The following is a 13,166-nucleotide window of genomic DNA, read 5'->3' as shown; positions in this document are numbered from 1 at the left end:
CAGCTGCTGAACGTAGCTCTTCGACTTCAATCTCTCGTCCAGCTAACCAACATTTCAGCTGCACCAATATCTTAAGGAACTGAACTCAATTTCACCTCCATAAAAGTATTTTTATCCTAATCTGCATATGTGAATGTGTAAGTAACTTCATTGTATTTCACTCATTAACTTACAGTAGTATTTTGCAATTAACAAATTATTTATATATATATAAACCTTACATTATATAAAACTAAAACTTGCTTGTCATTTGTAAAAATACTCAAATTAAAACAGAGTTACAGAAATTCTTAGCTCACAGACCACTTTAAGAAAACATGTCATGTAGCTGTGAAATTTGCAAAATTTCAAATCATAAATATGCGGCACAGTGGTTAGCACTGATGCCTCATAGTACCAGAGACCCGGGTTCAATTCCCACCTCAGGTGACTGACTGTGTGGAGTTTGCACATTCTTCCTGTGTTTGCGTGGGTTTCCTCCCACAGTCCAAAGATGTGCAGGTCAGATGAATTGGCCATGCTAAATTGCCCAGGTAAAGGTTAAATGTAGGGGAATGGGTGGGTTGTGCTTCGGCGGGTCGGTGTGGACTTGTTGGGCTGAAGGGCCTGTTTCCACACTGTAAGTAATCTAATCTAATAACTATGCATCAACTAACAAAACCTGCACTATTCATCTTGGGTCCACAATAATAAATGGTTCTTAAATATTTTGCCATGCCAATTGAAATAGCCAGCTCAATGATGTTGAGGCTATCATGTAGGAAAGTACATTAACTTGGTACAGTCTGTTCAGCCCTTTGTGAAGAGTGAACAGTTGTGAATTGGTGCGTGTCTGGTGATTTCAAATTTTAAAACAATCTGAGAATCCCTACAAAGTGGAAACAGGCCATTTGGCCCATCCAGTTGCACTGACTTGCCAAAGAGCATTCCATACAGAGCCATCCTCATAGCTCAACAAGAGGTTTTTAACCATGGCTAATCCACCTAGCCTGCACAACTCTGGAAATTATGGGCAATTTAACAGGGCCAATCCTCCGAACCTGCACATCTTTGGACTGAGAGTGGAAACTAGGGCACCCGGGTACAGGAAGAATGTGTAAACTCAACAAAGACAGTTGGCCAAGGCTAGAATCGAATCTGGCCCCTGGCATTGTGAGGCAGCATTGCTAATCACTGAGCTGTCATGCTGCCCTAACCCTTACAAATAAGCAAAATCAAGACCCTTCCACTCGCTTTACATGCTGCATTCAATCTCCCCCACACCCAATCTGACTCCCGAATAATAGCAAAGCTCCTGGCACTGGGACGTTAATTGGCATAACAGTATCTTCATATCATGCCACATGATCTGTACTGTGATTTCATGTTCTATTACCATTATTAAATAACCATTGAATAGATTGAACATATGGAAAGCATGGTTGCTAAAAGAGCTTAATAATAATGTCCTTCATTTCTTTGGTTTTGGTTTCCAAATGACAACAGGTCATAAATAGCCGATATTTGTTCATAAACGGGAAAAGGAATTCAGAAGGAGCTATTCCTTCACTCTTGCTGTCACTCTGGGTGTTCGCACTCCCCAAGGACTGCAGCAGTTTAAGGAGGAAGCTCACAAAGGCATTACGGCAATAAATTCTGACCCAGCCAGCACCTCCCACACTACAGAGGAACCTCGATTATCTGAAGAGATGGGCGGGTACTATTTCATTCAGATAACTGATTGTTCAGTTAATTGATTCAATGCTTCACCTCTGGGGCTCGGAGTTTTCAGAAGTTTCCTTTTCCTTCTCTCTGCCTGCCTTGCTCCTTTTCTCTGTCTCAGGGTTTGATTCTGAGCTGACACACACTTGTGTGTCAGGATTTGGAGATGATGGTGTTGGACTGGGGTGGACAAAGTTAAAAATCACACAACACCAGGTTATAGTCCAACAGGTTTAATTGGAAGCACTAGCTTTCAGAGCGCCGCTCCTTCATCAGGTGGTTGTGGAGGACACAATTTTAAGACAGAATTTATAGCAAAAGTTTACAGTGAGATGTAACTGAAATTATACATTGAAAAATACCTTGATTGTTTGTTGAGCCTTTCATCTGTTTGAATACCATGATAGTTTCACTTCTTTCATGTGTAAATCACAAAACGTTTTTTTTAAAAAAAAGTTGCATTCTCAGGTTAACTGTAACAATTGATGTTAGCTACACAATATGTTACAGTTACATATGCTAACACCAATTATTACAGTTAACCTGAGAATGCAACTTTTTTTAAAAAAACGTTTTGTGATTAACACATGGCCTCCACAATCACCTGATGAAGAAGCGGTCTTCCGAAAGCTAGTGTGGTTCCAATTAAACCTGTTGGACAGTAACCTGATGTTGTGTGATTTTTAACTTTGTGTGTCAGGGACCTGCAGCATTGTTGAAGTGTCCCATCTCTGCCACCCCCCCTCCCCCCACCCCCCAATTAGTTCAATGGGATTGACACAGCGAGCACTTGCTAAGTCCATTGCCCATTCAGGAGACAATGCAGCAGCACACCCCGTGCGAGCCCCCTCCCACCACCCCCCATCCACCCATATCCCTCTGGCCCCCTAACCCATCCCCCCACCCCAGGACATCCGGACTGGACACCAACAGTAAGATTGCTGCTGCCTTTGAGGTGAGTCTCCAAATAGTGCACAAAACGTCTTACTACAACCTCTTGACAAGTTCCACTTTTACCCTGTACAGGACAATGTTGAGACTATCTAGGGAAGGGGGGTTTAGGGTACAACCCTGTGTAGAACCCCAGGGAAAGTGAGGGGAGAGAGAGAGAGAGAGGGGCAGGCGGTCAGTCATTTGGAAATGGTGCCTGGGCTCCCATCGATGGCCAGGACTGTTCTCAGCAGCATTTCAGTCAGCTGGGTTCATTTTTAATCATTGTAAACAAAAAACACGATCAGTGTTGGTAACACATCTTTGATGTAATGTTTCTATCTGGACGTTGAGATCTTCGGATAAAGTGAATTTCAGATAATTGTCATTCGGATAATCGAGGTTCCTCTGTACTTTGAAAGAATAAAAGAAAATACAGAGTGGATAAAATGTGGAACTTATTTCCACATGAAGCAGCTGAGGTGAACAGCAGAGATGCCTTTAATAGCAAGCTGATCAAACATATGAAGAAACAAGCAATGGGAGGTTACAAGATGGAGGTTGATACTCATTCTATTAGAACAGACATATTAGCATGGATAAAGGGCTGGCTAATTATCAGGAGACAGAGATAAGATAAATGAGTCATAATCAGGTGGGCAACCTGTATCTCGTAGACCTGTCCTGAGGCCTCATTATTTATGACTTGAATAAAACCAAGTATATTGTTGCTCAATTTCAGGAAATAAAAAGGTTAAAAAGTGTTTTGTGAGGAGGGTACAAATGGTCAGTAAAGGAATATACACAGGTAAAGTGAGCAGACAAAATTTGGAAGATAGGAAAATGTTAGGCAGAAAGAATGGAAAAGCAGTATTATTTCAATGGGAGAGATATGGAATGGTGTCACACAAAGGGATCTGGGAGTCTATGCATGTAAGTCACAAAACATTAGTACGCAGATGCAGCAAGTAGTTAGAATGTTGGCCTTTATGCAAATGAGTTGCATTATTAAAGTAATAATAATGATTTGACTATTCAGGATATTGGTGAAACTGAATCTGGAGTATTGTGTACAGCTTTGGTCAGCAAACCTAGTGAGGGTCATATTAGCATGGGAAGCCATTCAGGGGCGGTTCATTCGATCTGAGATTAAATGGTTGTTTTTCAGAAAGGCGTTGGAAAGTTTGTCCCATACTTATTTGAGCTCAGAAGAATGTGTTACGGACCAGGTGAGACCCACTTATAATATTTTAAGAAGGTAGACTAGACCCCAACTTTTCCTTATTTTAAAGGCAGATGTGAAGTGAGTGCTCCAGGTGTGATGCAGCTGGTCAAACCACCCAGCTTTAAGCAAAACAGAATTTATTTAAAAACTACAGTTGAAAAATGAACAAAGGAAAATGATATTTAGAATAACTTAACTATTAGAAAACTTAAATCGACCTGATACTTAACTAAGGAGTTGTTCTAATCCAGTGACATCCTATAAACACACCCCTTGGCAAAAAGGATACTTCAAACACAGATTCTTACGGGCAGGAAGGAACAACATCCAAAGATATTTCAGAGAGAAAGTCAGTCAGGAAACATTCGCTGAAGCTTGCCTGCCTTCCCTGGACTTCAGCATCATGTGACTGCTGCAGCTAAAGCAAACTAGAAAAAAAACCTGAACTGGGAGAACTGGCCACTCCCCTGCCATTGTTAAACTGGACACTAAAGTACCTCTGCCCCTTACGACCCTATCAGGTGGACCCTAGACCTTTGTGGGAAGTGATTGCTGGGCCTCTTGCTGAGATATTTGTATCAATTGTCGCAGGTGAGGTGCCGGAAGACTGGAGGTTGGCAAATGTGGTGCCACTGTTTAAGAAAGGTGGTAAGGACAAGCCAGGGAATTATAAACCAGTGGGTCTGATGTCGATGGTGGACAAGTTGTTGGAGAGAATCCTGAGGGACAGGATGTATATGTATTTGGAATAGCAAGGACTGATTAGGGATAGTCAATATGGCTTTGTGCATGGGAAATCACGTCTCACAAACTTGATTGAGTTTTATGAAGAAGTAACAAAGAGGATTGATGAGGGCAGAGCGGTAGATGTGATCTATATGGATTTCAGTAAGGCATTCGACAAGGTTCCCCAGGGGAGACTGTTTAGCAAGGTTAGATCTCATGGAATACAGGAAGAACCAGCCATTTGGATGCACAACTGGCTCAAAGGTAGAAGACAGAAGGTGGTGGTGGAGGGTTGTTTTTCAGACTGGAGGTTTGTGACCAGTGGAGTGCCACAAGGATCGGTGCTGGGTCCACTACCTTTCCTCATTTACATATATAATTTGGATGTGAGCATAAGAGGTACAATTAGTATGTTTGCAGATGACACCTATATTGGACAGCGAGGAAGGTTATCTCAGTTGACAACAGGATCTTGATCAGATGGGCTAATGGGATGAGAAGTGGCAGATGCAGTTTAATTCAGATAAATGCGAGGTGCTGCATTTTGGGAAAGCAAATCTTAGCATGACTTATACACTTAATGGTAAGGTCCTAGGGAGTGTTGCTGAACAAAGAGACCTTGGAGTGCAGGTTCATAGCTCCTTGAAAGTGGAGTTGTAGGTAGATAGGATAGTGAAGAGGGCATTTGGTATGCTTTCCTTTATTGGTCAGAGTATTGAGTACAGGAGTTGGGAGGTCATGTTGTGGCTATACAGGACATTGGTTAGGCCACTGTTGGAATATTGCATGCAATTCTGGTCTCCTTCCTATCGGAAAGATGTTGTGAAACTTGAAAGGGTTCAGAAAAGATTTACAAGGATGTTGCCAGGGTTGGAGGATTTGAGCTACAGGGAGAGGCTAAACAGGCTGGGGCTGTTTTCCCTGGAGCGTTGGAGGCTGAGGGGTGACCTTATAGCGGTTTACAAAATTATGAGGGGCATGGATAGGATAAATAGACCAAGTCTTTTCCCTGGGGTGGGGGAGTCCAGAACGAGGTTTAGGGTGAGAGGGGAAAGATACAAAAGAGATCTACAGGGCAATGTTTTCACACAGACGATGGTACATGTATGGAATGAGCTGCCAGAGGAAGTGGTAGAGGCTGGTACAATTGCAACATTTAAAAGGCATCTGGATGGTTATATGAATAGGAAGGGTTTGGAGGGATATGGGCCGTGTGCTGGCAAGTGGGACTAGATTGGATTGGAATATCTGGTCGGCATGGACAAGTTGGACTGAAGGATCTGTTTCGGTGCTGTACATCTCTGTGACTATGACTCCCTTGAAAGAAACCAAGGACAAAATAACCTTTTTAGTGACAATAATGTCACAGATCTCCTGGGGGAAATCTAGAAATTGGTTTTCCAAAATTAAGTTAGAGAGTCATAGAGGTGTACAGCACGGAAACAGATCCTTCAGTCCTTCTCGTCCATGCTGACCAGCCATACCAAATCAATTTAATCCCATTTGTCAGCATTTGGCCCACATCTCTCTCAACCCCTCCTATTTATATTCCCATCCAGACACCTTTTAAATGTTGTAATTGCACCAACCTCCACCATTTAATCTGCCAGCTCATTCTATCAACATACCACCCTCTGTGTGAAAATGCTCTCTCTGAGCTCCCTTTTAAATCTTTCCCCTCTCACCTTAAACCTATACCCTCTAGATCTGGACTCCCATACCCTGGAGAAAAGACTTGGGTTACTCACCCTATCCATGCCCCTCATGATTATATAAACATCTATAAGGTCATCCCTCAACCTCTGATGCTCCAGGGAAAATAGCCCCAGCCTATTCAGCTTCACCCTGTAACTTAAACCCCCCCCAAACCTGCAACATCTTTGTGAATCCTTTCTGCACTTTTGAAGTTTAGCAACATTTTTCCTATAGCAGGGAGACCATCCCGCCTAGAGGAAGAACGCCTCATCTTCCACCTCGGAACACTTCAACCCCAGGGCATCAATATGGACTTCAACAGTTTCCTCATTTCCCCTTCCCCCACCTCACCCTAGTTCCAAACTTCCAGCTCAGCACTGTCCCCATGACTTGTCCGGACTTGTCCGACCTGCCTAGCTCCTTTTCCACCTATCCACTCCACCCTCTCCTCCCTGACCTATCGCCTTCATCCCCTCCCCCACTCACCCACTGTACTCTATGCTACCCTCTCCCCACCCTCACCCTCCTCTAACTTATCTCTCCACGATTCAGGCTCACTGCCTTTATTCCTGATGAAGGGCTTTTGCCCGAAACGTTGATTTCGCTGCACTTTGGATGCTGCCTGAACTGCTGTGCTCTTCCAGCACCACTGATCCAGAACCATACTTGTACGCAGTATTCCAAAAGTGGCCTCACAAATGTCCTGTGCACAAAGGAGAAGGAGGATCAATGCTCTGAGAGCTTTGGAATTCCTTCCAGAGTCGGTGGTGGTGGCTGGGTCAATGTATATATATTCAAGGATGAGCTAGACAGACTTTCAACCTATAAGGGAGTGAAGGGTTATGGGGAAGGTAGAAAAGAGAGGTGACAGTCACACCAGATCAGCACAATCCTATTAAATGTTAACCTGGCTCAAGGAGCCAAATGGCCCATGTATGGTTCCGATGTTGTTTTAATAATTGTGTGTCTCACAACCATAAGCTCTTCAGTAACTACATCACCAGTGAAATCAGATTATTAGAGGCAATAATGTCTGTCATGTCACCATGGTGATAGGAGGGTAAAATGCACAACTAATTGCCCTATTTTATATCATCACAACATTTTTCTTACATTCATCATGTATGGCGTATCTCTTGAGCTGTGAAGTCAATTTCCTTTCCTCATTAGGTTAAGTATTTAAATCTAATTGGTGAATAATGGAAGCAGAAAATAAACAATCAAGGTTTTCTAACATTTCGTCCCCGGTACAATTTGCTCCCTAATTACATTCCATCAACAACAAAATTCTACTCAACTGTAAAAACAAAACTCACAATTTCTCTTTCATCGCTCAAGACAAAAGGCAAGGAATGAAGGGGAGACAAAGGAAGGAGACAGCAAGAGAAAGCCACTTGGTGGTGAAGGAGGAGTGGGAAGATACCCAGCTGAGAGTCAGGGCTGGCCCCTCACTGCTCCTTCAGGGATTGGGAGGGAGATTTAGCGTTTGCTATGCACAGTGACCAATCTGATCAGACATGAACTGTAGTGCAAGAAATCCACACGCCTGAATCCATCACAGAATTGAATTGCTTACACTGATTAACATTATATTTGACCCGCCTGTTCACAACGGGTGAGATGTCTGACATGAAAATATTCTTTCATGAATGGCAATCATTATAAAATGTTGTCATATTGGGGCTAGGTGCATGTGCAAGTGTTCGATGAGATATCCCTTGAAGCATGCACAGATCATGCAGTTCATGGATTCAAGTCAAGCTAAAAATCCATTGAGCTTCTTCATTAATGTGATTTAAAAGCATTCTTCAGAGGAACAGTTCTGCAGTGTCCCTTTCTCAGACTAGGTAGCCTTGTAATTTATAGGAATGAGGCTGTGGTAGGTCTAATGATTTCTGTTAAGCATTGAGACATTTGATGCTTTTTGTGGGCGGCACGGTGGCACAGTGGTTAGCACTGCTGTCTCACAGCGCCTGAGACCCGGGTTCAATTCCCGACTCAGGCGACTGACTGTGTGGAGTTTGCACGTTCTCCCCGTGTCTGCGTGGGTTTCCTCTGGGTGCTCCGGTTTCCTCCCACAATCCAAAGATGTGCGAGTTAGGTGAATTGGCCATGCTAAATTGCCCGTAGTGTTAGGTAAGGGGTAAACGTATGGGTGGGTTGCGCTTCGGTGGGTCGGTGTGGACTTGTTGGGCCGAAGGGCCTGTTTCCACACTGTAAGTAATCTAATCTAATCTAAACTTACATTTATAAGGTTCTGTTTGGAAACTGCCCAAAACACCATCCATATCCATTCCACAGGAATTGATAAATAAATGCTGCATTGCAACCCAAGTACCAAGGCCAGTAGAAGGAATTCAAGGATTAAGGAACACAGATGTATATTAAACAAAAATCTCTTAAAGTTATACGTTTCACACAAGAATGAAGTTGAATGAGGGACTAGTGCATTGGTTCTAAAGGCATTTACATTTAACATATAGTTAACACATTACCACCGAAACAGATGTTACATCCATAAATATCAGGTTAGATGCTATCAAAACAGAGCAGATGGTAGATGATTAGAGAATCACAAGGGGACTTTAATGGTGAAATCTGCATGCACTGGTTCCATCATTTCCAGTAAAACAGTACATAAATAGAGCATTGTAAACTACCATATGACTATCCTAAGGTCCAAGTCCATCAGTTAGATACAAACGTAGGCCAAGCGCAAGGCTCAGATTGGGAGTTTACCTGACGCAGCCATTGGGAATGGTTTTCAGGCTTTCGGGATTGCGTCCCATCTTGTTAAGGATGCTCAGAATCTGTGCAAATTTGGGCCGATCATTGCGATCCTTCTGCCAACACTCCAGCATGAGCTGGTGGAGTCTGGACGGGCAGTTCATGGGAGCAGAGAGACGAAAACCTTCTTCAACCGCTTTAATGACCTGAAACGGCAAACACTTTAAGACAGAGGTCCCAGAGGTTGTGAAAATTTACAATCAGCCGCAGAGGGAGTTGAATCTGTGCCAAGCTACAAACACTTTCATTATTCTTTTGCTACTAAAATATCAAATGGTCCCTCTGTGCAGAATTCTACAAGACAAAATTATGCATCTGAATATTCTCTAACAATAACATCCAATTGCTAACCATACAGTTAGCTGGAAGACAATTGTATCAGAAAATCTAATTACATTGCAAGCAATCAAATATGACGTGCAGAAACTGGGCGGCACGGTGGCACAGTGGTTAGCACTGCTGCCTCACAGCACCAGAGACCCGGGTTCAATTTCCGCCTCAGGTGACTGACTGTGTGGAGTTTGCACATTCTCCCTGTGTCTGCGTGGGTTTCCTCTGGGTGCTCCGGTTTCCTCCCACAGTCCAAAAATGTGCAGGTTAGGTGAATTGGCCATGCTAAATTGCCCGTAATGTTAGGTGCAGGGGTAAATGTAGGGGAATGGGTCTGGGTGGGTGCGCTTTGACGGGTCGGTGTGGACTTGTTGGGCCGAAGGGCCTGTTTCCACACTGTAAGTAATCTAATCTGAGACTAACAACAGATTACGTCAAACTGTCCTAATGTGAAGTTAAACATTCACTCTTCTGCAGTTTGCTGAACCTTTGCCAAAAATTGAGTGATATTTACACATTTAGGATCCAACCACGCAACTTACATCTTGGTTAGACATGTCCCAGTAAGGTCGTTCTCCATAGGACATCACCTCCCACATGACTATCCCGAAACTCCAGACATCACTGGCTGTGCTGTATCTGTGGTACTGAATGGTTTCTGGAGCTGCCCACAGGACAGAGGTTTTCCCACCCTGTTTCAGAAAGAATTGGCAGACAAGGCTCAATTTTGACACTGCTGGAATCTATCACCATAAAGCATACAGTAGGATCTACAGCAAGACACATCCTTTGTGATTTTCTCTCCGTCTAGATAGAAGGAAAACTAAATATACCACAGCTGCACAGAGGGGATATTTATCCCATTTGTGACTTACTGAACTGGTGTTAAGTTTGAATACCTTTTAGTTTATCTTTGCTATGTTTGGTGCTGATTTCTGCATTCAGCTCTGTGAGTCACTCCTCAGGAAGAACATATGGGCTTTCAAGGGGCACAGTACAGATTCACCAGCATGACTCTGGAACTCATAAGGCTCAATTGTGAGAACAAATGCATTGACGCGAAGACAGAGATTGACAGGTGAGCTAATTATGATGAATGAGTTTGTCAAGGTCAATAGGATTAATTGCTGTTGGGTGGTGGCAAGAAAAAGAAGGCATTGACTTCAAGTTTGAGTTGAGGGGGTTCGGGGTGATATCAGGAAGCACTTCTTCACAAAAAGAGGAGTCATGTCAATTCAGTACACTTTCTACATTGAGATTAATTGACTGTTGTTTGGCTAGAATACTAAGGGTTATGGAAACAGACAGATAGATGACATTAGTAGAAAGATCATTCAAAAGGGAACTGAATGATAGAACAGGCCTGAGGCCTCCTCCTTTTTCTGTGCTCCTGAAAAAATTATATGATGGAAAGGTCGAAACACAGGGAACGTAAAAGTTTGAAACAGAAGAAAAAACACTTGCATTTATATAGCGACTTCTGTGATCTCAGGGTGGTCCCAATGTGATTTAAAACTATTGAAGGACTTTCTGAAGTGTAGTCATTGTAATGATGCAGAAAATGCAACATCTATTCACTTGCACAGTAAGCTCCGAGAAATTGGATTTAAAAGGTCATGTTACAGCTGTACAGGCCATTGGTCAGGCCACTATTGGAATACTGCATGCAATTCTGGTCTCCCTGCTGTAGGAAGGTTGTTGTGAAACTTGAAAGGGTTCAGAAAAGATTTGATAGGCTGTTGCCAGAGGTCAACTATAAGGACAGGCTGAATAGACTGGGGCTGTTTTTCCTGGAGCATTGGAGGGGTGGTCTTTATAGAGGTTTATAAAATCATGAGGTGCACGGATAAGGTAAATAGACAAAATCTTTTCCCCAGGGTGGGGCAGTCCAGAACGAGAGAGCATAGGTTTAAGGTGAGAGGAGAAAGATTTAAAAGGGATCTAAGGGGCAACTTTTGCATGCAGAGGGTGGTGCGTGCACAGAATGAGCTGCCAGAGGAAGTGGTGAAGGCTGGTATAATTACAACATTTAAAAATCATCGGTTATGAGTACATGAATAGGAAGGGTTTAGAGGGATGTAGCCATAATGCTGGCAAATGGGTCTAGATTGGTTTGTATGTTGGTTGGCATGAGCAAGTTGGATCAAAGGGTTTGTTTCTGTGCTGTGCATCTCTGTCACTCTACATAGCAATGCGATAATTATCAAATAATCCAATTTGTTTTTCCAAGTGACGCTAAATGCAATTAGACATTAAAATTAATTCAAAATTATGGGTTTCCTTTTCAGAACAGAGATGAAGATAATTTTTTTCCCTGTCAGAGAGCTGTGTGAGTTTTTAACACTATCTCAGAAGTTGGTGGAGACAGAGTCATTGAATAATGTAGAAACAGAGGTAGACAGATCATTGCTAGGCAGAGGATTCAAGGGTTGTTAAGGGGGGATAGATGGGAATGTGGAATTTGAACCACAGACAGATCAGCTGGCGATCTTCCTGAACGGCAAAATAGTTTGAGGGGGTGAATGGTCTACTTCAGATCCTATTTTATCCTGTTGGCCAGGAGACCTTCCCTGACCTTCTAGCACCATGCATTCCTCTCCATTCATCCAGAAAGTAGATGTGACAACATTTAAATGCCTCATCCAAAGGAAGGCATTTCATTGGTGCAGTATTCCCTGCATCTCTGAAAATGCAGCACTCCATTAGCACTGCAGTGGAGTGTCAGTGCAGAGTTTTGCCCTCAAATCCTTGGAGCTTGGTTTCAACCCATAACCTACAAACTTGGGGAAAGCTGGCTCAAGAACATTACTCTCGCTAAAGACTGATGCTCATTCTGTCACTGTGGACATCAATAAAGGAGAATGATCAATGAGAATCATTGTCATGAGAGCTGTTGTTTGTTTAAGCTGTCATTTTTATGGGTTTGTAAATTATACTGAAGAGTATTGTAGATGTGTGAGAATACTGTGGCAGACAAAATGCTTGCTTCATTAAGTGAGCTTGGAGAAAACGTGTTTCCAAATCCTTTTCTCGTGCCCTATCAGAACAGTATACAAGACACCACAGCAGAGATGATCACAGAATGAGTATTAGTGTTACAATAAAGGTGACTAATTCATTAGTATAAACCACAAAATTATTCAGAAACTGTAGGAAACTGGATGCATGAAAACAGGTTACAATCTTAATAAAATTACTCGCTGTTCCTAGTTTAGAAATTCTGAATGTAAAACAGGAATTTCACTTTCAGCTGCTCTGAAGAAATTAGCTGCTGCCCACCTGACCTGCAAGCACTGACTTGCTTTTCAGGACCTTGCTAAATAAAGGATTTCTCACCTAGATGTTCCTTCCTGTCACAGAAATAATCTAAAGCTGGAATCTACAGCTTGCTGATTTCCCCAGGCTGAAATTTCCCAGCGATTGTAAATTGTCGGAGGAAAGGAGGGGCTTTTTTCATCCAGTAATTAATGTATTGCTGGATTACTCAGACATGATTTGTAAGAATGGCCTACAATGAAAAATTAGCAGCCAATCATCAGCCAAATGGTCCTTTAATATTGCTTAAGTGGGTAATGAGCCATTAAATATTATGTGAAGCCTTAATCGAGCTGTGACATGTGCAATTTTTGGTGTGGTTATCTGAAAACCAACACAGAGAAAGCAGATATTAAAACAAAGCCTTTTATTAAAAGGTTTATGCCCCCTTCGTTCTAATTGGATTTGATTTATTATTGTCACATGTCCATAAGTACAGGGAAATGTTTTGTTTGTG

At 42.5% G+C, this 13,166-nt stretch overlaps 1 protein-coding gene across 2 annotated transcripts in view; it reads right to left on the bottom strand.

Annotated features, from left to right (window-relative positions):
- LOC132830037 (ephrin type-A receptor 7-like) overlaps positions 1 to 13,166 on the bottom strand; it is a 604,896-nt gene that overhangs the window by 23,429 nt on the left and 568,301 nt on the right. For both annotated transcript variants that reach the window (XM_060847499.1, XM_060847500.1), the window contains exons 14-15: positions 9,937 to 10,086; positions 9,017 to 9,210 (exon numbers count right to left, since the gene is read on the bottom strand). In XM_060847499.1, the coding sequence (XP_060703482.1) occupies positions 9,017 to 9,210; positions 9,937 to 10,086 (344 nt within the window). The remainder of the gene's footprint in view (positions 1 to 9,016; positions 9,211 to 9,936; positions 10,087 to 13,166) is intronic.

The sequence above is a fragment of the Hemiscyllium ocellatum genome, chromosome 30 (genome assembly GCF_020745735.1).
Source record: "Hemiscyllium ocellatum isolate sHemOce1 chromosome 30, sHemOce1.pat.X.cur, whole genome shotgun sequence".
NCBI classification, from domain to species: domain Eukaryota; kingdom Metazoa; phylum Chordata; class Chondrichthyes; order Orectolobiformes; family Hemiscylliidae; genus Hemiscyllium; species Hemiscyllium ocellatum.
The sequence above is the reverse complement of the archived record's forward strand: the minus strand, read 5'-3'. Positions and strand labels throughout refer to the sequence as shown.